Source organism: Leptonychotes weddellii, chromosome 4 (genome assembly GCF_054177405.1).
Source record: "Leptonychotes weddellii isolate Sample4059 chromosome 4, ASM5417740v2, whole genome shotgun sequence".
NCBI classification, from domain to species: Eukaryota; Metazoa; Chordata; class Mammalia; order Carnivora; family Phocidae; genus Leptonychotes; species Leptonychotes weddellii.
The window spans coordinates 70,974,840-71,000,642 of record NC_138372.1 but is presented as its reverse complement, the minus strand read 5'-3'; the positions used below and the strand labels follow the sequence as shown (position 1 = coordinate 71,000,642).

The window sequence follows — 25,803 nt, the reverse complement described above, 5'->3', positions numbered from 1 at the left end:
GCTATCTCTTGGATTTTCACTGCTTAGACAGGGCCTATAATACATAGCAGACAATTATTTATAAAATGAATAGCATCTGGGAATTTATTCAATTCACATGAACATTTAGAGAAGACTTCAGATCCAAAATTATAAAATTTCCTGTAAATTATACCATTTAGAAAATGAACATATAGCTATTAAAAATATATGTGAAAATTGTTTAATCATTTTAGAGCAGTCAAAATACAATATAAGATTGGTATCTTGGTGTTTGAAAGCAATCATTTTACCATATGCATTTTAATCTTTTAGATCACTCATTTTAAGTTGATGGTTAATAAGTTTTAATCAAAGTTGTTTTCAAACATTGTCATAATGTCACTTTGAAGAGTCATATCAATGGTACCAGCCATCTGTAGAAAGAAGGAAAAAAATTCAATGTTACTTTAAAAAAATTTATGCCTTCAGGGGCGCCTGGGTGGCTCAGTTGGTTAAGCGACTGCCTTCGGCTCAGGTCATGATCCTGGAGTCCCTGGATCGAGTCCCGCATCGGGCTCCCTGCTCGGCGGGGAGTCTGCTTCTCCCTCTGACCCTCCTCCCTCTCATGCTCTCTGTCTCTCATTGTCTCTCTCGCAAATAAATAAAATCTTAAAAAAAAAAAAAAATTAAAAAAAAAATTTATGCCTTCATTAGAACTGTATAAAAATGATCACAACATTTGGAACAGATTATATAACATGAACACAATTTATTTAACATAACGAGTTTATGTAATTTTCTATTTCTCTTCAAATACTGATTTTTGTTAAATTATTGTTCATGTGATAAATAAAACTTAAAACTTACAAGAACACTAAGAACAAGTTTAATTTCTCCAAATAAGAGAGAAAACTCTCAGTGTTGACAGAATATTAATATGGACATGAACTGAGATTATATTGTTTCATTTATCTCTACAACCAACATAACACTAGACACATAAAATTATTTTCTGAATGGTCCAGTATCTCTAACTATTTGAGGAAACTATAATATGTAACATTAAAGCTACAGGCTTTCCTCGATTCTGCCACTTACTGTGTAACCTAGGGCAAATTATTTAACCAAGTTTATTTTATATATAGGTATTTATGAAAATCAAACCAAATTGCATGTATAACACTCAGTACAACATTGTTCATTAAATGCTAAAAAGGCATTAAAAATAAGCTAAAGTAAACAAAAGTCTAATTAAGACAAAGGAAATAGAGGTGCCTGGGTGTCTCAGTTGGTTAAGCATCTGCCTTCGGCTCAGGTCATGATCTCAGGGTCCTGGGATCAAGCCCCAAGTCGGACTCCCTGCTCGGTGAGGAGTCTGCTTCTCCCTCTCCCTCTCTCTCTGCCCCTCCCGCCCCCCTGCTCACTCTCTTACCCTCTCAGATAAATAAATAAAATCTAAAATAAATAAATAAGGCAAAGGAAATAAATGTTTCTTATATTCTGAAGCCTTCTCTAAATGTTCATGTGATGGCATCCAAAATGACCCCAATTGTAATTTTTAAAAATGTTTTTTGCGGTACCTCAGTGGTGCGCAGTTGGTTAAGCATCCGACTCTTGGTTTAGCCTCAGGTCATGATCTCAGTGTTGTGAGATTGAACCCTACTTTGGGTTCCGCGCTGAGTGTGGATGGAGTTGGCTTGGAATTCCCTCTCCTTCTCCCTCTGCTCCCCTCCTTGCTAAAATAAGTAAATCTTTAAAAATTGTTCATTTTTTTAAATCAGTAAATAGTAACAGCCCAGAGTTGTAGGTAAATGTGCCAATCTGCAACCAATTGGTTGACTTCCTGGATGAGAATCAGTATTCCCATTGGCTATGTGGGAGATGATTTGAAATTATGACTTATCTACCAAAAGGATATTAAAAAGTTAAGCGTGACTCTTGTAAGCTACAAATATTGCTTTAAATATGCCACAGAAATAAAAGGATAAATTCTTAAATCATAATCCAGGCTACTTTCCTAATGCCAACTCAGGATGCCAAATGTCTAGCCCAGAGAGTTCCCCAAAGTTCTATTTTAACCCTCCAATATGAGAGTTGGATACACTGTCCTCATGTAAATATCATGTGATATATTCCTGTAAGTATCCAGACATACTGCAAAATCCTAATAATATGTAATGAAACTTGTTTTTATTTTAAAAGTACTTTATTTCAGACTGTCTTCCATCTTGACTAAAATCTGTATGTGTGGGATAATTATTGATATGGAACTGTTATTCTCTACACCAACTAACCTTTGATACCATGATTTACATAACTAACACTCCCTGCAGCTATCATCATAACCTAATATATACACCTCAACCATTCAAATTTAGGATTGAATACTTGGTCAAGGGAACTGGCATGAGGTGAATTCATGGAAGCTCTGCTAGGTGTCAAGTTATTATCTTTTTCAAGAATAGATCTATAAATTAGCAGCAACATAAGAGTTTGTGTTGTCAAAAATGATAGTAGGCAGATCCAAGATCAGGTTGTTTATTATCAAAGCTGCTAGATACAGTGTTAGTTACATTTCAGTGGATTCCAGGTCTAGACAAGTTCCAGAAAAGTGCTTAGGATATTAGAAATTATATTGGGTTACCTCACTGGGTTGTTAGGTAGCAAGTAAGTTGCTGAGAAATCACTTATGGGTGCCTGAAGTGAGGCCCTTGTGAGAACCAACAGGAAAAATTCCTAAGTCACTAGGGAAAATACTTCTAGCTAAGTACTAATGAAAAATTATGAGCTCCTAAAAAAATACAAGAAATATATAAAAAAGTTAAATTAAAATGTTTAAGTTTAGTTATTTAAACCTTTAGAAATTTCTGTAAGACCACATTGTTGTAAACTCTACCACATGTTACAACACTGCCAAATGCAGTTTATTTCTACCTTAGTATTACAAAATAAGAAGCTGACAAAACTTTTGTACATTATTCCTTAGTAAATTCATTTGTATTATAATCAATATACAGCCAAAGTCAATGGCTTTTTTCTTCTCAAACTACATTCCTGAATGTCCCATGAATTCCTGCATCTTTCCCAGGATCACAAAAATATCCAGGACCCAAGAAGGTAAAACTCAACATCTGGCATCAATGATTATCATATAAAGAAGCAGAAAAACATTTCCATAAAGAGACCAATCAATCAACTGAAACCACCTGGAGCTGACAGAGATCACAGAATTAGCGGAAGCCCACTGAAATAGGTTATAATTGTATTTCATTTGCTCAAAAACTTAATAGAAATACAAAAAACATTTTTAAAAGACTCAAACTGAACTTTTAAAGATGGCAGCTACAATGTCTTAGATGAAAAATACACTGGAAGGAATTAACAGCAGATTAGACATTGAAGATTAGTGAATTGAAGCAAAATGAAAAGAAGAAAAAATTGTTTTATTATTTTATTTATTTATTTGAGAGAGAGAGCGAACATGAGCGAGCAGAGGGAGCAGAAGGAGAACGACAATCCCAAGCAGACTCCCTGCTGATTGCAGAGCCTAACACAGGGCTTGATCCCACAATCTGTGAGATCATGACCTTAGCCAAAATCACGAGTTGGACACCTAACCAAGTGGGTCACCCAGACATCCTGAGAAAAAAAATTTGTTTAAATTAAGAGCATCAGTGTGGGACAACTTCAAGTGACCTAATAAGTGATTGCTCAAAGGAGGAAAAGAGGAAAAAGAAAAAATATGAAGAAATAATGGCCAAAAATTTTCCAAGCTTGATGGAAACTATAAACACACATTTCCAATAATAAGCCCGACAAAGTACAAAAACAACAGACAAAAACCCAGTGATGAATAAAACTTAAAAGCAGTGAGACGAAAGGCATGTTTTATACAAAACAAAGATACCAAATTTCTTACTGTAAACAAAGCAAGCAAGAAGCTAGTGAAGAACATCTTTAAAGTACTGAAAGAAAAAACACTAACAATCTAGAATTCTACATCCAGCAAAAAGTATATTTAAAAAAATAAAGGCAAGTTTAAAACACAAAAACCTGCACACAAGTGTTTACTGTAATTGCTGTAAGCTGGAAGCAACCAAGATGTCTATCAATAGGTGAATGGATAAACAGTCATACATCCATATACTGGGAGTATTTATTCAGACAAAAAGAAATGAGCTATCAAACTACAAAAAGACACAGAGGAACCTTAAATGCATATTACTAAAGTGAAAGAAACCAATCTGAAACAGCTATATATTGTATGATTCCAACTATATGACATTCTGGAAAAGGCAAAACTATGGAGATAATAAACAGACGAGTGGTTGGAAGGGATTAATAGGAGGTATACAGGGGACTTTTAAGAAAGGGAAATTATTCTGATGGTATTGTAATGATTGATCTATGTCATTACATATTTGTCAAACCCATAAAAAGCACAACACAAAGAGTGAACCCTAAAGTAAACTATGGATTTTGCTTGATAGAAACTAAGGTTGACAGTGATGTTATCAATGTGGTGTCAATACTGGTTCATGGATCGTGGGATGCTGATAGTGTATACGGTTATGCGTTGATGGGGGCATGGGAGGAGTATGTGGGAACTCTTTGTATTTCGGGCTCAATTTTGCTGTGAATCTAAAATGTTCTAAAAGATAAAGTCTATTACTGATATATAAAATAAAGTTATTTTCAGATATACAAAAGCTGAAAGAATTCATCACCAACTGACCCACACTACAAGAAATGTTAAAAGTCCTTTAGGAGAAAGGAAAATTAATACCATTTGGAAATCTGGATCTAAATGAATGAAGAGTACTGGAAATGGTAACTACATAGGTAAATATAAAATTTTAATTTATTTAGAACTTTTTAAAAAAGATTTTATTTATTTGAGGGTGGGGGGAGTGAGAACACAAGTAGGGGGGAAGGGCAGAGGGAGAGGGAGAAGAAGACTCCCCACTGAGCAGGGTGCCTAATGCAGGGCTTGATCCCAGGACCCCGGGATCATGACCTGAAGGCAGATGCTTAACCATCTGAGCCACCCAGGTGCCCCTAAAATTTTTAAAAAGATAATTTGACTACTTAAACATTAGCATGTAAGCTGGGAGGGGAGAAATGGAAGTACACCGCTGTAAGGTTATTCTACCAAATGCAAAGTGGTATAGCATTACTCACAGGAACACTGTGTTAAGCTAAAGTGTGTATTACAAACCCTAAAGCAACCATCAAATAACAAAGTGTTACTGATAATAAGCCAATGAAGCAAATAAAATAGAATCATAAAAATACATGATTAGAAGAATGTAGGAAAAAAAGAGCTAACAAGAACAAACAGAAAAGAAATAAGATGTTGCACTTAAACTTAACCTATCAATAATCATATTGAATGTAGTCAGTCTAAAGACTTGTATAAAAGGCAGAGATTGGATTTAAAAAAACAAAAAAAGCAAGACCTCACCACATGTTGCCTACATGAAACTCACTTTAAATATCAAAATGCAGATAGGTTAAAAGTAAAAGGAGGAAAACATTTTTTACACCATGCCAATATAAGTCATACAAAAGGTGAAACAGATATGTTTCTGAGTAAATTTCAGAGTAAATAATATCATCAAGAATCAAGAAGATCATTTTGTAATGAAAAGGGGATTAATCAAGAGGACATAAAAATCCTAAATGTTTAGATATCTAACAATACACTTTCAAAATAGATGAAATAAAACTGACGGAATTACAAGGATAAAAAGACAAATCTACAACTATATAATCATAGATGGCAATGCCCCCTCTCAATATTTGATAGAATAAGCAGGCAGAACATCAGCAAGAATATAGATAGGAGTCTTGAACAACACTATCAACCAACTTGGCCTGTTTTTACTCAACAGCAGAATACACATTCTTCTCACGTGCACACAGAATATTTACCAACGTAGACCATAATGTGGACCATTAAAAAGTCTTAATGAATTTAAGATGTTATATAGTTTTGACTACACTGGAATTCAATTAGAAATCACTAACAGAAATTACTAGCCAGAAAATTCCCAAATATTTGGAAACTAATATACTTCTAAATAATCCATGGATGAAACAATCAATTCTAGTTTTTAAACATTATTTTCTGTATATCAAGACTCTTAAACATGTCAGTTTTTTTTCCTTTCCAATTTAAGATATAATTGACTTATAATACAAGTCAACTTCTTTATCTAGTGTTCAACTAAAACACCGACCTGGGATAGATGGCATAACTTTTGGCCACAATTTATCAATAGTTTATGGATTTTTCAAGAGTTAATAACAGTACGTGATAAACCCCTCTACTTATGTGCCAATAATGTTCCTTTGTGTTTATTACTACGTGTAAATTCATTCCATCTTCACAACAGGTATTATTATTCCCACTTTACAGACAAGGAAATTGAGGCACAGAGAGGTTAAATAAATTGCCCAAGCCCAAAAGTCTAGTAAATGGCAGAACTAGGATTTGAACCTACATAGTCTAGTAGCTCCATGACCATACATTATGATTACACTCTGTGTCTCTAACTATAAAATATTTTAGGCTCTGATTTTAGAATTCAATACTCACTAAAGATGTAAATCCACAGTCACTGAAAACTACCCTGAATGTATCTTTGAACCTGTAGAAGATACTGCTCTGTTAAATCTTTCCTTAGATTTAGTAAACTAATATTTACTTACTGCTTCTCTCCTCCTCCGCTCTTGCTCTTTCTCCCTCGCTAAATTACGGTCTTTGAGAAGCCAGAGTTTGTATTTATCTTGAGCTTCCGAAGACTGCTGATGTTCTTTCTGTTCTTCTCCAACGTACTGGTTTTGTGTCTTATTTGAAAAAGATTCTTGAGTAAAGCCAAGGTCCCTTAAAGAAACAGTATAGCTCAAAGTAGGTTTCAAGTTCCTTAAAAGTTTTCATTACAAAGATATGTTAAATTACAAATATAAAGCAATGTTTTAGACCCCTTTTTTCATATGTTATGATGTCAAATTTTGCAAAGGCAATCTATATTAACAAAGAGAATGTTATGGAAACTAACCAAGGTGTACTACTATATTCTTTCACACAGAATGGAAACAAGACATTTCTGGAAAATAATGATATCATTACGATTTAGTTATATTAGTATCTTTAATAGCTTAATCACTTGATAATTTCTATTCTCTTCAAAGTAGATGTTACTTGTCAGTTAAAAAATCAATAAAAATGTACTTTTTGCAATCGTAATTGGCTTTGTGTTCTACTAAATGGCTAAATCATGATCACTTGACAAAAAAGAAATATATTTAAAATTACATGTCTACCATAGGGAATGGAGATTGCTACACATAATCAATGCAAGCAGACATGAATGAATATTTGAATAAATAAAAGGAAGTTGAGGGGTGCCTAGCTCAGTCGGTTAAGCGTCTGCCTTTAGCTTAGGTCATGATCCCAGGGTTCTGGGATTGAGCCCTGTATTGGGCTCCCTGCTCAGTGGGGAGTCTGCTTCTCCCTATGCCCCTCACCCTGTTCTTGTGTGCGCGTTCTCTCTCTCAAATAAATAAATAAAAATCTTTAAAAATAAAATAGAAATAAATAAAAGGAAATTGATAAATGAAAAAAAAAAAAAAAGACTATCTCCCAGCCTCTAATCCAGTAAATTACAGACCTCTGATTTTCTTGACATATTTTTGGTTCCTTTGTATTCTGTTCCAGATGTTTCCGTATTAGTTCCTGTGTTCGAGCTTTTACTTCTTTTTCTATTGCTGCTTTTCTAAATTGGTTGAAGAGCTCATCTGAGGATTTCAGTACACCAGATGTTTTGACTGGTTTGCCTAAACTTTTCCAAGAGTCTGCATTCTTGATCTTTATATCCTAAAAAAATACTTGATTTAGTTTGTGTCTACAGATGTCAACCACATTTTGGAAGGAAAACAGTATTTTTTGATACAGTAATAGATCAAATTAAGATTCTAAGGCCTTCATATAATTTTATTAAACTATGAAAAATATGAAAATATGATAACAGATAAACTAAACTCATTAATCATCTAAGACCAAATTAAAATAGAATGCTTACCAATTATTTCAATTTAATGTACATATACAGTTGACCATTGAACAACATGGGGATTAGGGGTGCTGACACCTGCATAGTCAAAAGTCCATGTATAACTTCTGACTCCCTGAAAAAACTACTAACAGCCTACTGTTGACTGGAGGCCTTAACCAGTAACACTAGCAGTTGATTAACACATATTTTCTGTTATATGTATTATATACTGTATTCTTATAATAAAGTAAGCTAGAGAAGAGAAAACGTTCCTGAGAAAATTGTAATGAAGAGAAAATATATTTACAATACTGTATTGTATCGAAAAAGCTGACTTATTATAAGTGGACCCAACAGTTCAAACCTGTGTTGTTCAAGGGTCAACTCTAACATAGAGTATGAGAATCTGCAAGGAATATAAAACTAAGTAAACCAGTCATGTAAAAAAAGATATTTATGGTCCCATACGAAAAATAAACCAAATATACAAATCATTAATAAGAGGCAAAGAAAGATAATGCCATAAGAATGGCACAGTATTTGTTGGGAACCCTCTGACATACCTTTGTCTTTCCTTTCTTAAAAAATTAACTGACTGTGACCACTCTTCTTAAATGAGTTCTATCATGATCTAGATCCATGCAACCCAATAGAAATATATGTAGTTTAAAATTTTCCAGTACAGAGGTGACTGGGTGGCTTGGTTGAGTGTTCAACTCTTGGGTTTCAGCTCAGGTCATGATCTCAGGGTCGTGGGATCGAGCCCTGAGTCAGGCTCTGTGCTCCCTGAGTCTGCTTGAGAGTCTCTCTCTCTCCCTGTGCCCCACGTCCCCTCCCCCGCACTCATGCGCACACACTCGCATGCACTCTCTCTCAAGTGAATAAATAAATCTTTAAAAAATAAAAAATAAAATTTTCCAGTACAGGGATTATATCTGGAAGAAGGCAGAGTAGGAGGATCCTAAGCTCACCTTGCCACATGGATACAAATAGATAACATACACATCAGTGTAAATAACCCAGAAAATGACCTCAAAGACTGGAAGAACAGACTCTACCCAGCTAAATATAGAGAAGAGGCCACAGTAGGGTAGGAAGGGCCAAGAGATGGTGGGGAACTAAACAGACCCATTGGACTCTCTGTGGGACTGTCTGTGGGAGGGAGGAATGCTGAGCATGTGCAGGGGAAAGAAATAGACACCCTAGGCACCAGGAAGATGAACCACAATATTTGGCTTTCAAAACCAGAGAGGCAGAATCTCATAAGTTCTTATAATCAGCAGGTCTTTAACACTTGGAACATTAAAACTCAGAGGTCTCTGTGGGAGAACTGGGAGAGTACAGTCCAAGTCCTTAAAGATGAGTACAACAAACAGCACTGTGGAGATACAGCAATAGAAGCACCAGTTTGAACACCTGGTGTATATATATATATGGGAGGGAGATTTGTTTACTCATCACAGAGTGTGTGCTTGAGATGAGTTAGAGGGGCAGGAATCAATGACAGACTTTTCCAGGAACAAAGGAGTTGGTCTGTACCATTTCCCCTCCCCTCACCCCCAGCTTAGACACCGGAACCAGCACGACCACAACATTCTCCACATAACTTGCTAACACCCCTCGCTCTGCCCCCATGCTTCTGCAAACCTGTACCCTAAAACCCAGCTTGCCTTGATCCCAGTCCAGTGAACTTATGTGGCTCTTGCTGGCACCATGCCCTGCCTTGCATTCTCCTGTGTACCTGCCCCCTCCAATATGCCATTGGCAGAAGACAATACAAAGTGATGCCACAAGCCTGGCAGTGTGCAAGCAGCCCTGACAGAGATCAGTACCACTCCAAAGTGACCACTACCCTGGGGAGAGGGGAAAATAAACACACACACACCAGTCCAACTGCAGCCCCAGCCATGGGCTGGGGCCAGACATCTAGTCTGGCTGCAGGACCCAACCACCAATGAAAGCTCATCAGGGCAAAACAAGGGAAAGCACCCAGCAGTTCTATGCTACTGCCTCTATGGCAAATGCCTGGTCTGACTCAACTCAAACCTGAGGCAACCGAAGACTCGCTCACTAACAAACTGGAACCAAATCCTGCCTACAACAGGCAAAGTGAGTCATTGCAGATAACTGGACTGAAGGCAAATGTCACTTAGCCATAACTGTAGGCCCTATATAATGCATATAGGAGACACCCCTGAAATGCCAGTTTCTGGTGAACAGGGGACACTGCACTGCAGAGCACTACAGGATCTCTTTTTCAAAAGCCCATTACTTTCAAGTGAAGGAGATGTAGCTGACTTTCACAATACAAAGAAACAGACAGAATTAGACAAAATGAGAAGAAAGAGGAATATGTCCCAAATGAAAGAACAGGACATAGGAAGAGACCTAAAATGAAACAGGTAAGTAATATGATTGATTGAGCATTTAAAGTATTGGTCATAAAGATACTCACTGGATTTCAGACAAGAGTGAAAGACCTCAGTGAAACCATTAAGAAAGAGAGAGAAAACATAAAAAAAGGAACCAACCAGAGAAGAGGAACTCAGTAAGTGAAATTAAAAATAAACTAGAAGGAAGAAATAGTAGGCTAGGGGAATCAAAAGAACAGATCAGCAACCTGGAGGATAGAGTGATGGAAAACAATCAAGCTGAAAAGGAGAGAGACAAAAAAAAAAAAAAATAGTAATAATAAAAGATGAAACGAGACTTAAGGAACTCAGCAATACCACCAAGCATAATAAAGAATAATAAAGAGACAGAAAAGTGGGGAGAAAATTTATTTGAAGAAATATAATTGAAGAAATAATAACTGAAAACTTCCCAAATATGGGGAAGGAACCAGAAATCCAGATCCAGGAGGCACAGGGAGCCCCCAACAAAATCAATCCAATGAGGTCCATACCAAGACACATAGTAATTAAAATTGCTTTTAAAAGCTTCAGGAGAAAAGAAAACATACAAGAAAAAACCCCATAAGGATATCAGCTAATTTTTCAGCAGAAACTATATAGTCAAGAAGAAAGTGGCATGATATATTCGACATGCTGAAAGAAAAAAAAATCTGCAATCAAGAATACTCTATCCAGCAAGCCTATCATTCAGAAAAAGGAGAGTTTCCCAAAGAAAAGTTAAAGGAATTCATCACCACTAAACCAGCCCTGTGAGAAATATTAAAAGGGACTCTTTTAGTGGAAGGAAGACTGTAAGTAGGAGTAAAAAAAATAGGAAGCACAAAAGCAGTCAAATTAAGTATAGCTATAAAAATCAGTCAAGGGATTCACAAAATAAAAGGATATAAGGTATGACACCATATACCTAAAACTTAGTGTTGTGGGGGGGGGGGATGGAGAGGAGTAAAGAACAGGTTCAGCCTAAAGGACCATCAACTTAATATACACTGCTATATGCATAAGATGTTATATACAAACCTCATAGTAATGAAAAGTTAAAAACCAGTAATAGATATGCAAAAAAATAAAGAGAAGAGAATCCAAGTCTATCCCTAAAGAAAGCCAGCAACCATGCGAGAAGAGAACAAGAAAAATCAGGAACAGGGAAGACCTACAAAAATAACCATAAGACAAGCAACAAAATGGCATTAAGGCCATACCTATCAATAATTACTTTGAATGAAAATGGACTAAATGCTCCAATCAAAAGACAAAGGGTGATGGAATGGATAAAGGAGCAAGACTCACCAATACGCTGTCTCCAAGAGATTAATTTCATACTAAAGACACATGCAGATTGAAAGTGAAAGGATGGAAAATCATTTATCATGCAAATGGAAGAGAAAGGAAAGTCAGGGGAGCAATACTTGTATTGGATGAAACAGACTTTATTTTTTTTAATTTTTAAAAATTTAGTGTGGTATATTTCTTGCAATAGATTCCTATACAGCAGTGGTTCTCAAAATGTGATCCATGGAGCTCATGCTCTCTCTCTCTCTGTGTCTCAAATGAATAAATAAAATCTTTAAAAAAAAAAAAATGTGATCCATGGATCCTTAAAGGTCCTGAGACATTTTTAGGGGGTCCACAAGATCAAAACTGTTTCCATAATAATACTGAGACATTATTCACACCGTTTTCACTGTGTTGACACTTGCCCTCATGGTACAAAAGTAATGGTGGGTAAAACTGCTGGTCATGAAAACATCGCAATTAGTTACCTCAAACTGTACAAATAGTCATTAGTCATCGTATTCTTTACTGCCACACATTTTCAGTGTGAAAAAAAATCCACTGTATTTAATATTCTTGTTGAAGCTATAGTTATTTCATTAAATGTCTACCCTGTAAGACATTTTATTTTTATTTTTTATTTTTTTTATTTTTTAATTTTTAATTTAAAATTTTTTTTTATTTTTTATTTTTTTTTATTTTTTAATTTTTAATTTAAAATTTTTTTATTAACAAATAATATATTATTTGTTTCAGGGGTACAGGTCTGGGATTCATCACTCCTACACAATACACAGCACTCACCACAACACATACCCCCCAAAATCCATCATCCAGCCCCCCTATCCCTCCCACCCGCCCTCCACTCCAGCAACCCTCTGTTTCCTGAGACCAAGAGTCTCTTATGGTTTATCTTCCCCCTCTGGTTTCATCTTGTTTTATTTTTTCCTCTCTTCCCCTTTGATCCTGTTTTGTTTCTTAAATTCCACATAGGAGTGAGATCATACGATAATTGTCTTTCTCTGACTTATTTCACTTAGTATAATACCCTCTAGAGTTCCATCCACATCATTGCAAATGGCAAGATTTCTCTTTTTTTGATGGCTGAGTAATATTCCATGGTATACATATACCACACCTTCTGAATCCATTCATCTGTTGATGGACATCTGGGCTCTTTCCATAGTTTGGCTATTGTGGACATTGCTGTTATAAACATTGGGGTGCAGGTGCATCTTTGGATTACCACATTTGTATCTTTGGGGTAAATACCCAGTAGTGCAATTGCTGGGCCATAGGGTAGCTCTATTTTCAACTTTTTGAGGAACCTCCATACTGTTTTCCAGAGTGGCTGCACCAGTTTGCAGTCCCACCAACAGTGTAAGAGGGTTCCCCTTTCTCTGCATCCTTGCCAACATCTGTCATTTCCTGACTTGTTAATTTTAGCCATTCTGACTGGTGTGAGGGGGTATCTCATTGTGGTTTTGATTTGTATTTCCCTGATGCCGAGTGATGTTGAGCACCTTTTCATGTGACTGTTGGTCATTTGGATGTCTTCTTTGCAGAAATGTCTGTTCATGTCTTCTGTCCATTTCTTGATTGGATTATTTGTTCTTTGGGTATTGAGCTAAAGTTCTTTATAAATTTTGGATACTAGCTCTTTATCTGATATGCCATTTGCACATATCTTCTCCCATTCCGTAGGTTTCCTTTTAGTTTTGTTGACTGTTACCTTTGCTGTGCAGAAGCTTTTTATCTTCATGAAGTCCCAATAGCCCAATAGTTCATTTTTGCCTTTGCTTCCCTTGCCTTTGGTGATGTTTCCAGGAAGAAGTTACTGTGACTGAGGTCAAACAGGTTGCTGCCTGTGTTCTCCTCAAGGACTTTGATGGATTCCTGTCTCACATTTAAGTCTTTCATCCATTTTGAGTCTATTTTTGTGTATGGTGTCAGGAAATGGTCCAGTTTCATTCTTCTGCATGTGGCTGTCCAATTTTCCCAATATCATTTGTTGAAGAGACTTTTTTCCAGTGGATATTCTTTCCTGCCTTGTCGAAGATGAGCTGACCATAGAGTTGAGGGGCCATTTCTGAGGTTCTCTATTCTGTTCCACTGATGTGTCTGTTTTTATGCCAGTGCCATGTTGACTTGATGATTACAGCTTTGTAATAGAGCTTGAAGTCCAGAATTGTGATGCCACCGGCTGTGGTTTTCTTTTTCACCATTCCTTTGGCTATTTGACATCTTTTCTAGTTCCATACAAATCTTAGGATTATTTGTTCCAGCTCTGTGAAAAAAATTGATGGTATTTTGATAGGGATTGCACTGAATGAATAGATTGCTCTAGGTAGCATAGACATTTTTGTGTGTGTGTGTAATTTTTTTTTTTTTTAAAGATTTTATTTATTTATTTGAGACAGAGAATGAGAGAGACAGAGAGCACATGAGAGGGGGGAGGGTCAGAGGGAGAAGCAGGCTCCCTGCCGAGCAGGGAGCCCGATGCGGGACTCGATCCTGGGACTCCAGGATCATGACCTGAGCCGAAGGCAGTCGCTTAACCAACTGAGCCACCCAGGCGCCCCGTGTGCGTGTAATTTTTAAAATATTTTTTATTATAATCTTTTTTTATTATGTTCAGTTAGCCAACATATAGTACATCATTAGTACTGTGTTGAACAGCAGTGGTGATAGTGGACATCCCTGCTGTGTTCCTGACCTTAGGGGAAAAGCTGTCAGTTTTTCCCCATTGACAAGAATATTCGCTGTGGGTTTTTCATAGATGGCTTTTAAGAAAGGATGCTGTACTTTGTCAAATGCTTTTTCTGCATCTATTGAGAGGATGATATGGTTCTTGTCCTTTCTTTTATTAATGTAGTGTATCACATTGATTGATTTGCAGATGTTGAACCAACCTTGCAGCCCAGGAATAAATCGCACTTGGTCGTGGTGAATAATCCTTATAATGTACTATTGGATCCTACTGGCTAGTATTTTGGTGAGAATTTTTGCATCCATGTTCATCAGGGATACTGGTCTATAATTCTCCTTTTTGGTGGGGTCTTTGTCTGGTTTTGGGATCAAGGTAATGCTGGCCTTATAAAATGAGTTTGGAAGTTTTCTTTCCATTTCTATTTTTTGAAACAGTATCAGAAGAAAAGGTATTATTAATTCTTGTTTAAATGTTTGGTAGAATTCCCCTGGGAAGCCATCTGGCCCTGGGCTCTTGTTTGTTGGGAGATTTTTGATTACTGCTTCAGTATCCTTGCTGGTTACTGGTGGACAAAACAGACTTTAAAACAAAGACTGAAACAAGAGACAAAGGACACTATATAATCATGAAGGGAACAATTCAACAAGAAGATATAACAATTGTACATATTTATGCACCCAACATGGGAGCACCCAAATACATACAGCAGCTAATAACAAAATAATCAATAGCAATACAACATAGTAGGGGACTTTAACACCCCACTTACATCAAGGATAGATCATCCAAACACAAAATCAACAAGGAAACAATGGCTTTGAATTACACATTGGATCAGATGGAGCCAACAAGATATATTCAAACATTCCATCTTAAACCAGCAGAATATACATTCTTTTCAAGTGCAAACACAGCACTCTCCAGTACAGATCACATGTTAGGCCACAGAATAAATCTCAACAAATTCAAAAAGATCAAAGCCATGTCCTACATCTTTCCTGACCAAAACATTATGAAACTAGCAGTCAACCACAAGAAAAAATCTGGAAAGAACACAAATACATGGAGGTTAAACATCATGCTACTAAACAATCAATGTGTCTACCAAGAAATCAGAGGAAATCAAAAAATGTGTAGAGACAAATGAAAATGAAAACACAATGGTCCAAAATCTTTGGGATGCTAAGAGGGAAGTTTTTAGCAATACAGGCCTACTTCCAGATGCACAAGAAATCTCAAATAGACAACCTAACCTTACACCTAAAGAAGCTAGAAAAATAACGACAAACAAAGCCTAAAGTCAGCAGAAGGAAGGAAATGATAAAGATTAGAGGAGAAATAAATGAAATAGAAACTTTTCCCCTAAGATCAGGAAAAAGACAAGGATGTCCACTCTCACCACTTGTATTCAACATAGTTGGAAAGTCCTAGTTGTAACAATCAGACAAGAGAAAGAAATAAAAGGCATCGCCATTGGTAAGGAAGTAAAACATTCACTATTTGCAGATGACATGATACTATATTTAGAAAACCCCAAATACTTCACAAAAAAAACCTACTAGAACCGACAAATGAATTCAGTAAAGTCACAGGGTACAATAAAATCAATATACAAATAAAACTCAATATACAGAAATCCATTGCATTTCTATACACTAATAATGAAGTAGCAGAAAGAGAAACTAAGAAAACAATCCCATTTACAATTGCACCAAAAATAGTAAGACATCTTAGGAATAAACTTAACCAAGGAGGTGAAAGACGTGTACTCTAAGAAGTATAAAATACTGATAAAAGAAACTGAAGATGACACAAACAAATAGAAAGGTATTTCATGCTCATGAATTGGAAGGAAATATATTGTCAAAATGTCCACACTACCCAAAGCAATCTATAGATTTAATGCAATCCCTATGAAATATTAACAGCATTTTCCACAGAGCTAGAAAAATAATCCTAAAATTTGTATGGAACCAGGGGTGCCTGGGTGGCTCAGTCGGTTAAGCATCTGCCTTCAGCTCAGGTCACAATCCTGGAGTCCCAGAATCGAGCCCCTCATTGAGCTCCCTGCTCAGCAGGAAGTCGGCTTCTCCCTCTGCCCCTCACTCCACTCCTGCTCTCTCTCTTTCCCTCTCTTGCTCTCAAATAAATAAAATCTTTATAAAAAAATTTGTAGGGAACCAAAAAGATCCCAAATACCCAAAGCAATCTTGGACAAGAAGAACGAAACTGAGAGTATCACAATCCCAGGTTTCAAGATATACTATTAAGCTACAGCAATTAAAACAGTATGGTGCTGGCACAAAAATAGACACAATGGTCAATAGAACAGAATATAGAGCCCAGAAATAAACCAATGATTAATCTTTGACAAAGGAGGCAAGAACATGCAATGGGAGAAAGACAGTCTCTTCAACAAATGGTGTTGGGAGAACTGGACCACTTTCTTACACTATACACAAAAAATAAACTCCCAAAATGGATTAAAGACCTAAACGTGAAACCTGAAACCATAAAAATCCTTGGCAAGAGCATAGGCAGTGATTTCTCTAACATCAGCCGCAGAAACATTTTTCTAGAGATGTCTCCTGAGGCAAGGGAAACTAAAGCAAAAATAAACTATTGGAACTATACAAAAAATAAAAAGCTTCTGCACAGTAAAGGAAACAGTCAACAAAACTAAAAGACAACCTACTGAATAGAAGATATTTGAAAATGACATATCCAGTAAAGGGTCAGTATCCAAAATATATAAAGAACTTACACAACTCAAATCCAAAAAACCCCTAAAAGGGACAGAAGATATGAACAGACATTTCTCCAAAGAAGACATCCAGATGGCCAACAGACACATGAAAAGATCCTCAACAGCACTCATCATCAGTAACATGCAAATCAAAACCACAATGAGATATCACCTCATATCTGTCAGAAGTGCTAAAATCAAAAACACCAGAAACAACAAATGCTGGTGAGGAATAGAGAAAAAGGGATCCTTGTGTACTATTTTTGGCAGAGATGCAAACTGGTACAGCCACTGTGTAAAACAGTATGAAGGGTCCTTGAAAAAATAAAAAACAGAACTACTCTATATTCCAGCAATTCCATTACTGGGTATTTACCCAAAGAGTATGAAACACTGATTCCAAAAGATGAATGTACCCTTATTTTTACTGCAGCATTATTTACAATAGCCAAGTAGTGAAAGCAACCCAAATGTCCACTGATAAATGGATGGATAAAGAGGTGATATATATATTATATATAATATTCCATTATAGATATGTTATATATATCTATTATATATATATATATCATATGTGAAATCACTCATATGTGGAATTTAAGAAACAAAACAAAGAAAAAAAGAGACAAACCATAAAACAGACTCAACTATCGAGAACAAGCAGATGATTACTAGAAGGGAGGTGGATGGGGGGATGGGTAAAATACCTGAGGGAGATTAAGAGTACACTTATCATGATGAACACTGAATAATGTGAATTGCTGAATCACTACATTGTACACCTGAAACGAATAGCAACATGTATGTTAACTATACTGGAATTAAAAGTAAAAAAAAAAAAATCTGCCAGTACATTAAAAAGTTAAAAAAAAGTGTAACATTTTATGTATTTGCCCAAATATACCCAAAGCATTATTATTTCAATATGCACTAAGTATAAAGTTTGAAGATAATTTTATATTTTTTATAAATCTTCCAAATTGGTGTTCATTTTATATTTATAGCACATCTCAATTTGAAAGCTAAATTGATTAGAAACAATTGAATTACAATCACATTTCATAAAATGTACAGTTGAAAAAGTAGATATGCACAATCAAGCTATTATTCCAAACATACTTAAGTTTTCCAGTAACTCAACTGAATATCAGTTTTGAAAGTTGATTTAAAAATAAGGTTTAAAACTCAGTTCCTCAGTTGCACAAGTCGCATTTCAAGGGCTCCATAACCATATGTGGTTAGTGGCTACCATATTGGACATTGGACAATGCAAAGTCTAGAAGGTCCTTCTAAGAGTTAAACTGCCACATTCTCCAGTACAGATCATGTGTTATACCATAAAACAAGTCTGAATAAATGTAAGAGATCTGAAATTATATCAAGCATTATTCCTGACCACAATAGTATGAAACTAGAAATCAATTACAAGATTAAAACTGGAAAATTCACAAATATGGACATTAAACAACATGCTACTACTGAACAACCAATGGCTCAAGGAAGAAATAAAAAAACTAAATATCTTGAGACAAATGAAAATGGAAATACTACATACCAAAATATATGAGATATAGCAAAAGCAGTTCAAGAGGGAACTTTATAGTGATAAATGCATACATCATGAAACAAGAAAGATCTCACATAACCTAACTTTATACCTCAAGGAACTAGAAAAAGAAGAACAAAGCCCAAAGTTAGTAGAAGGAAGAAAATAACAAAGATCAGGGCAGAAATAGTTATCTAAGACAACAGAAAAGATTAATGAAACTAAAAGCTGATTTTTTGAAAAGATAAAAAAAAAATAGACAAACCTTTAGCTAGACTCACCAAGAGAAAGAGGATTCAAATAAGTAGAATCATCAACGAAAGAGATATTACAGGGCGCCTGGGTGGCTCAGTTGGTTAAACGACTGCCTTCGGCTCAGGTCACGATCCTGGAGTCCCTGGATCGAGTCCCACATCGGGCTCCCTGCTCGGCAGGGAGTCTGCTTCTCCCTCTGACTCTCCCCCCTCTCATGTTCTCTCTCTCATTCTCTCTCTCTCTCTCAAATAAATAAATAAAATCTTTAAAAAAAAAAAAGAGATATTACAACTGATACCACAGAAATACAAAGATAAGAGACTAATATGAACCATTATATGTCAATGAAATGAACCTGGAAGAAATGGATCAATTCCTAGAAACATACAATCTCCCAAGACTGAATGATGATGAAACAGAAAATCTGAACAGACTGATTACTAGTGAGGACACCAAGTCAGTAATCAAAAGCCTCCAAAACACCAAAAATCCAAGAACAGATGGCTTCACATTTAAAGACTATCAATCCTTCTCAAACTCTCCCCAAAAAGAGGACAGGAACTCTTCCAAATCCATTTTATAGCCAGCATTACCCTGATACCAAAACCAGGTAAGGACACAAGAAAATTATAGGCCAATATCCCTGATGAACACAGATATAAAAGTCCTCAATAAAACATTAGCAAACCCAATTCAACAATACATTAAAGGGATCATACACTACAATCAAGTAGGATTTACTCCAGGGATGCAAGGATGGTTCAACATCCACCAATCAATAAAATATACCACATTAATAAAATGAAGAATAAGAATCATATGATTATCTCAATTGATACAGAAAATGCATGTGACAAAATTTATTTATTTGAAAGAGGGGGGAAGGGCAGAGGGAGAGAGAAACCAAGCAGACTCCGTGCCAAGCACAGAGCCCAATGTGGGGCTTGATCCCATGATCCTGAGATCACAACCTGAACCAAACCCAAGAGTCAGACGCTTAACCAACTGTGCCGCCCAGGTGCCTCAACAGCTGTTTTTATATGATAAAAACTCCCAGTAAAGTGGGCATAGAGGTAAGGTATCTCACATAATAAAAGCTATATATGACAAGACCCACAGCTAATAACATACTCAACAGTGAAAAGATGAAAGCTTTTCCTCTAAGATCACGAACAAAATAAGGATGCCCACTCTTGCCAATTCTATTCAACACAGTATTTTAAGTCCTAATAAGAGCAATTTGGCAGGAAAAATAAATAAAAAGCACTCAAATCAGAAAGAAGTAAAACTGTGAGTATTTACAGATTACATGATAGTATATATAGAACCTTATAGGCTCAACAACAATAATAAAACCCTATTAGAACTATTAAATTCAGTAGAGTACAGTAATAACAATAGTATGGTATTGATCTAAAAATAGATACATAGTTCACTAGAACAGAATAGAGCCCAGAAATAAAATCACACAAATTTGGTCCATTAATGTACAACAAAGGAGTGAGGAGTATAGAATGGGCAAAGGACAGTCTCTTCAAAAAATGGTGTTGGGAAAACTGGACAGCCACATGCTTCTGTATAACAAAGGAAAACAACATAAAGGTCGCCTCCTGGAGAAAATATTTGCAAATCATGTATCTGATAATAGGCTAATATCCAAAATACAATCTTGCATAAAGAACTCATACAACTCAATAGCTAAACAAACAAACAAACAAAACCAATCTGTTTAAAAAATAGGCAGAGGATCTGAACATTTTTCCAAAGAAAATATACAAATGGACAACAGGTCCATGAAAAGGTGCTCAACATCACTCGTCACCAGAAAAATACATAACAAAACCACAATGAGGTATCACCTCACACCTGTCAGAATGGCTATCATCAAGAAGACAAGAGATAACAAGTGTTGGTGAGGATGTAGAGAAAAGGGAATCCTTGCATACTATTGATGGGAGTATAAACTGGTATGTCTACTACTGAAAACAGTATGGTAGTTCCTCAAAAAGTTAAATTAAAAATAGCATAAAAAAGAAGGAAATCTTGCCATTTGTAACAACATGGGTTGACTTTGAAGGCATTATGCTAAGTGAAATAAATCAAACAGAAAGATAAATAACGTGTGATTTCCACTTATATGTGGAATCTAAACAAACAAACGAAACCAAACTCAGAACAGATTCGTGGCTGCCAGAGGAGGGTGGTGAGGAGTGGGGAAATTGGGTGAAGGGCGTCAAAAGGTACAAACTTCAGTTATAAAATAAATAAGTCCCGCAGGGGTAATGTATAGCATGGTGACTATAGTTAATAATACTGAATTATATTTGAAAGTTGCTAACAGAATAGACCTTAAAAGTCTGCATTGCAAGAAAGACAATTTGTAACTGTTTGGCACTAGACTTATCGTGGTGATCATTTCACAATACAAATATTGAATCATTATATATAAATACTGAATCATTATGTTGTACATCTGAAAACTAACATGTTGTATGTTAATTATATCTCAATTAAAAAAAAAGTTAACCTGCCTATCTGTGTAAGGAAAGAAGAGGATTATACAATACCTAAACATCCTCTGTTGAAATTTTTTTTTGATAATTTTCTCCTTAATAAGTATGCTTAATTGCTCTTTTCATATATTTCCATGAAATACTAGGGAAAAATTTGTCAAGGGTCCCAGATAAAGCATAAGAAAATTTATGACTAGATACACTCATGGGTCTTTAACTTCTGTCCCAAAGTATTAAAAGGAGTCAGACATCACCTAGTGGTCAGCTAAATGTCCTTCAGAAGTGTTTCCCATATATTACCAATAAAACCTATTTTGTTCTTACTCATGGAATAGGCTAAATACCAGTTGCAGAATTCATATGACTACTCAGCCATTTAAAGCATCTCATCTTCAGACAGAGGTCTGAAACAACCATGGTAATACCTGACAGTATATTAAACGGGGAATAAAGGAAGGATGAAAACTGGTCACTAGCTTTGTGCCTAAAATTTCTACTTAATTGCAATGAAATTTTGGCAGATTCTAAGATAGTAAACTTCATATGTGGATTTGGAGTATAGGACAGTTTTTCAGGTATCACAAAGAATAAGAAGACTAGAAAGGTGGAGATGAGAATGGCAAGTATTCCTCATTGAAGAATGAATATAATTAAAGGTATTACTAGTGTATCTGGGGAGAAATGAATAGTTCAGTTGCAATTAGTTACAAGGCATCTAGTTAAGACTGAAAAGCTAGTTTGGGGTCATATAATATAAAGGTGTTTAATGTTCATTCTGTAGTCAAATTTAGAAACCAGTGGCGGTTTCATACAGATGAGTAAAATCATCAGAGGAACACATCAAGAGGAACATAAGAATGCTTAAAGTGGAATGGATCAGAATGAGGGTCTTGGGGTGCCTGGGTGGCTCAGTCATTAAGCGTCTGCCTTCTACTCAGGTCGTGATCCCAGGGTCCTCGGACTGAGCCCCACACTGGGCTCCCTTCTCCACGGGAGCCTGCTTCTCCCTCTCCCACACCCCCTGCTTGTGTTCCCTCTCTCACTGTGTCTATCTCTGTGAAAAAATAAATAAAATCTTAAAAAAAAAAAAAAAAGAATAGGAGGGTCTCAAGTCGGACCAGTTATAAATGTTAAAAAGAGCTCAGATTAAAGGCAGTAAGTACTGGTTTATGAGGTGGAAATAGAGAAGGAGGCATATTGGAAGTAAAACTCAAAGAACATAGCAACTCCTTGGCTGCAGGACACGGAGAAGTCATCAAAAATATTTAAGAATTATAGGAGGCCAGGACTAGACATACATATTTGAGTCATTTGCAGAGAGACCAAAACTGAAATCACCATAGTGAATGTTCAGTCAGATAAAGAAGTAGTAGAACATCCTGGTTTCTCCCCCTATCAAGACTTTGGGAAGGATGCAACCATTTTAGCGGTCACTGGTTCCTCTGACAGGGCAAACAACAGAGATAGAGGAGAAGCTAGATGCTAGCTGAGGCACTGGTTCTCCCCTGGGGGTGATTCCCCTAGGCCCAGGGAAGACATCTGGCAATGTACCTAGATGCTTTTGGTTGTCACATGGGGGTGGGGGAAAGGGTGCTACTAGCATCCAGTGGGGGAGAGGTTAAGGGTCCTGTTCAGCAGTTTACAATGCGCAGCCCTACCCCTGACACAGACTTATCCAAGCGCAAAATGTTAATAGTGCTAAACCAGAGAAACCCTGGTTTAAGATGTAAATGGGTAGTGGGAAATTAAGACAAAAAGGAATAACAGAGACCACAGAGATGGCAGGAGACCTCCACAATAAACCTGCTGAATACAGAACTAAGAACAGAGATGAGTTTGTTTTGGTAGTAAGAGAGATCTTTTCCTGAGGCTGAAGAGAAGAATGGCAAAGCCAGGGTTTCTTAGTAAAAAGACAAGACGTTGAATGTTTGTTCAAATTTTTTGTTTTAGTCCCAGCTCTTATTTGGGCAAGATACTTGAACCACCTGAGCTCTAGTTTATGCACATAGACTAATACTCAAAAATCTCTTCTAGCACTGATATTCCATAACCTCTCTTCTCAATAGGAGGTAACACTGCTGATAGTGAGGGAGCAATGGTGGGAAATATTAAGAATGGAAACTGTTGTGAAGAGAACAAGCCACACAGTCCTACTCCTTCTTAAGCTTTCATTTCAACATTTTAGTTTCTGCTACATGCTAGGCATTAGAAATAAACAAAGTAGACATGTCACTTTTACCTATGGCACAAACTGCAACAGTATGACATATATTAGATGTTTTGCTGCTTATTTTACCCTTTTGGAAATTTTCTTATTCTTTTCAAACTTTATTTTGGGTCAGTCAAAATTATAAAGAGTTTTGATAAGTTAGAAACAAAGATTATAGTTAAGCCAAATATTTAAGAAATTCTGTGGCACTATTCTTTCCATCGTAAAGGAGATGGGCACCACTTTTGTTATTAAAGCAAAAACCAGTAAAATAAAAAATTAATGTTGGATATCAGAAAAAAACACTTTTTAAAAAGATTTTATTTATTTGAAAGAGAAACAGAGAAAAGTGCACACAAGAGCACAAGTGGGGGAACAGAGGCAGAGGGAGAAGCAGACTCCCCGCTGAGCAGGGAGCCCGACGCGGGACTTGATCCCAGGATGCTGGGATCATGACCTGAGTCCTAGGCAGATGCTTAACCGACTGAGCCACCCAGGTGCCCCAGAAAAGGCACTTTTTAATATGATTCTTATGAATAAAAAAATACCCAAATTCAACATAATTTTTGATGACAATAATTATTAGTACATTATCTAAGAAAATTAAAAATTCTAAGAAAACACAAGGACCAAATCAGTATGCTCCTTATGGTGAAATGGTACATATTCCTAAGTGTGCCCAAACACTTAGGAATAGTAAAAGTTGTCCTCTGAAGTACTTCCAAGGAAAAAAGAAAGAAAGGAAGGAAGAGAGGGAAGATCGAAGAGAGGAAGGGAGGGAGAGAAAAGGGAAGGATATATAAACATCTCCTTCACAGTAAGTTTCTGAGAATGACTCAAATGCCTAGAAGAATGCCTGATATATCTAGTGCATCCCAAACATCTATAATATTCGTTGAAAGAATGATCAATGTGTAGTTTGAGAGTAAGTGCACAAAAGACTCCATTAGGAAATCCCCCATAACAAATTCTAGAAGACAGCTTTATGACATGCTTTAAAATCAGGATAGCTGGCACATACCAGCATTACAGAACTTACAATTAAACATAAGCATGGGAACTGATGGTAGAAGGGAGAGGGAAGATGTTGCTCACAAGTAACATTTTTTTTTTAAATAGGCCAAAAAAAAATATTTTTTTATTAAATAGGCTTAGAGATCCAAAATCTCATTTAGGTTAAGCCTTAAAATACCCCTTGTGCCACCTCCATATTCAATTTTAAATCCTTTCAAGATCTGTGAGGAAAAAATAACATCACTCTTACCTTCTGCACAGGTACTTGACATTCAGATTCTAACACCGCTGTGTCATTATCACCAGACTGATGCGTCACAGTTAGGCCGTTCAAATGTTGTTCAGAATCACCTAGATGCACACATTTTTAGAACAGTATAATCAATATATTCATATTGTTTGTCCATAATTTGACCTTTTCTCCCATCCTGCCCCCGCCCCCAGGTCAGAAACTATGAAAACAAAATGATTAATTTTTTTATGTTGTTTTAACTTTGGAATATTCTTAGTTGAAGAACTGTTATACTGTAAAATAAACATTTTTCACTTGAAATTTATGTCCTCTTGTTTTGTCTACATTAAGGATAGTTCACACTGTGGTTCACCCACCAAAATCTGTTTCATCTGTCCCCATGGTATAGCAGTCCTCTACTGTGCAAACTGACCTCAGCTCCAAAGATGGGTTTTCATTAGGCTACCCCAACACCAATGAGTCATTTAGGAAAGAGCAGGCCTAAGCCAATGCAGGGCTCTTAGGGAAAGATACTTTCTGGTGAAATTGAAAACAAAATACAAAGAATGGAAGAACTAAGACATTAAATATCTACAATAGCTAGTGAGGAGAAAAGAGCATAAAATGTAAAAGGTTGGCTTGACTCGGGGTGAAGAGAACAAACTATGCAATCCTATTAGCTGTTAAACTTTCATACCAATATTTCATTTATTATTGGTAAAGATAACTACAGAAAAAGAGCTTAAGCCTTGGTCAAACCATGCCTAAATGACTGACCTACCTTTGGATTAGTGATTGTATATGCTAACAAAACAACATATCGTTCAAGCCATCTTGAACTGACTTTTCTGTCATACACAACCATGAACAT

At 36.2% G+C, this 25,803-nt stretch overlaps 1 protein-coding gene across 1 annotated transcript in view; it reads right to left on the bottom strand.

Annotated features, from left to right (window-relative positions):
• Positions 1 to 227: 227 nt before the first annotated feature.
• The window catches only part of BRDT (bromodomain testis associated), a 50,321-nt gene continuing 24,745 nt past the window's right edge, over positions 228 to 25,803 (bottom strand). Inside the window, exons 14-17 of the mRNA XM_081817096.1 lie at positions 24,951 to 25,051; positions 7,638 to 7,843; positions 6,676 to 6,850; positions 228 to 395 (exon numbers count right to left, since the gene is read on the bottom strand). Of these exons, the coding sequence (XP_081673222.1) occupies positions 327 to 395; positions 6,676 to 6,850; positions 7,638 to 7,843; positions 24,951 to 25,051 (551 nt within the window). The 3' untranslated portion in view covers positions 228 to 326. The remainder of the gene's footprint in view (positions 396 to 6,675; positions 6,851 to 7,637; positions 7,844 to 24,950; positions 25,052 to 25,803) is intronic.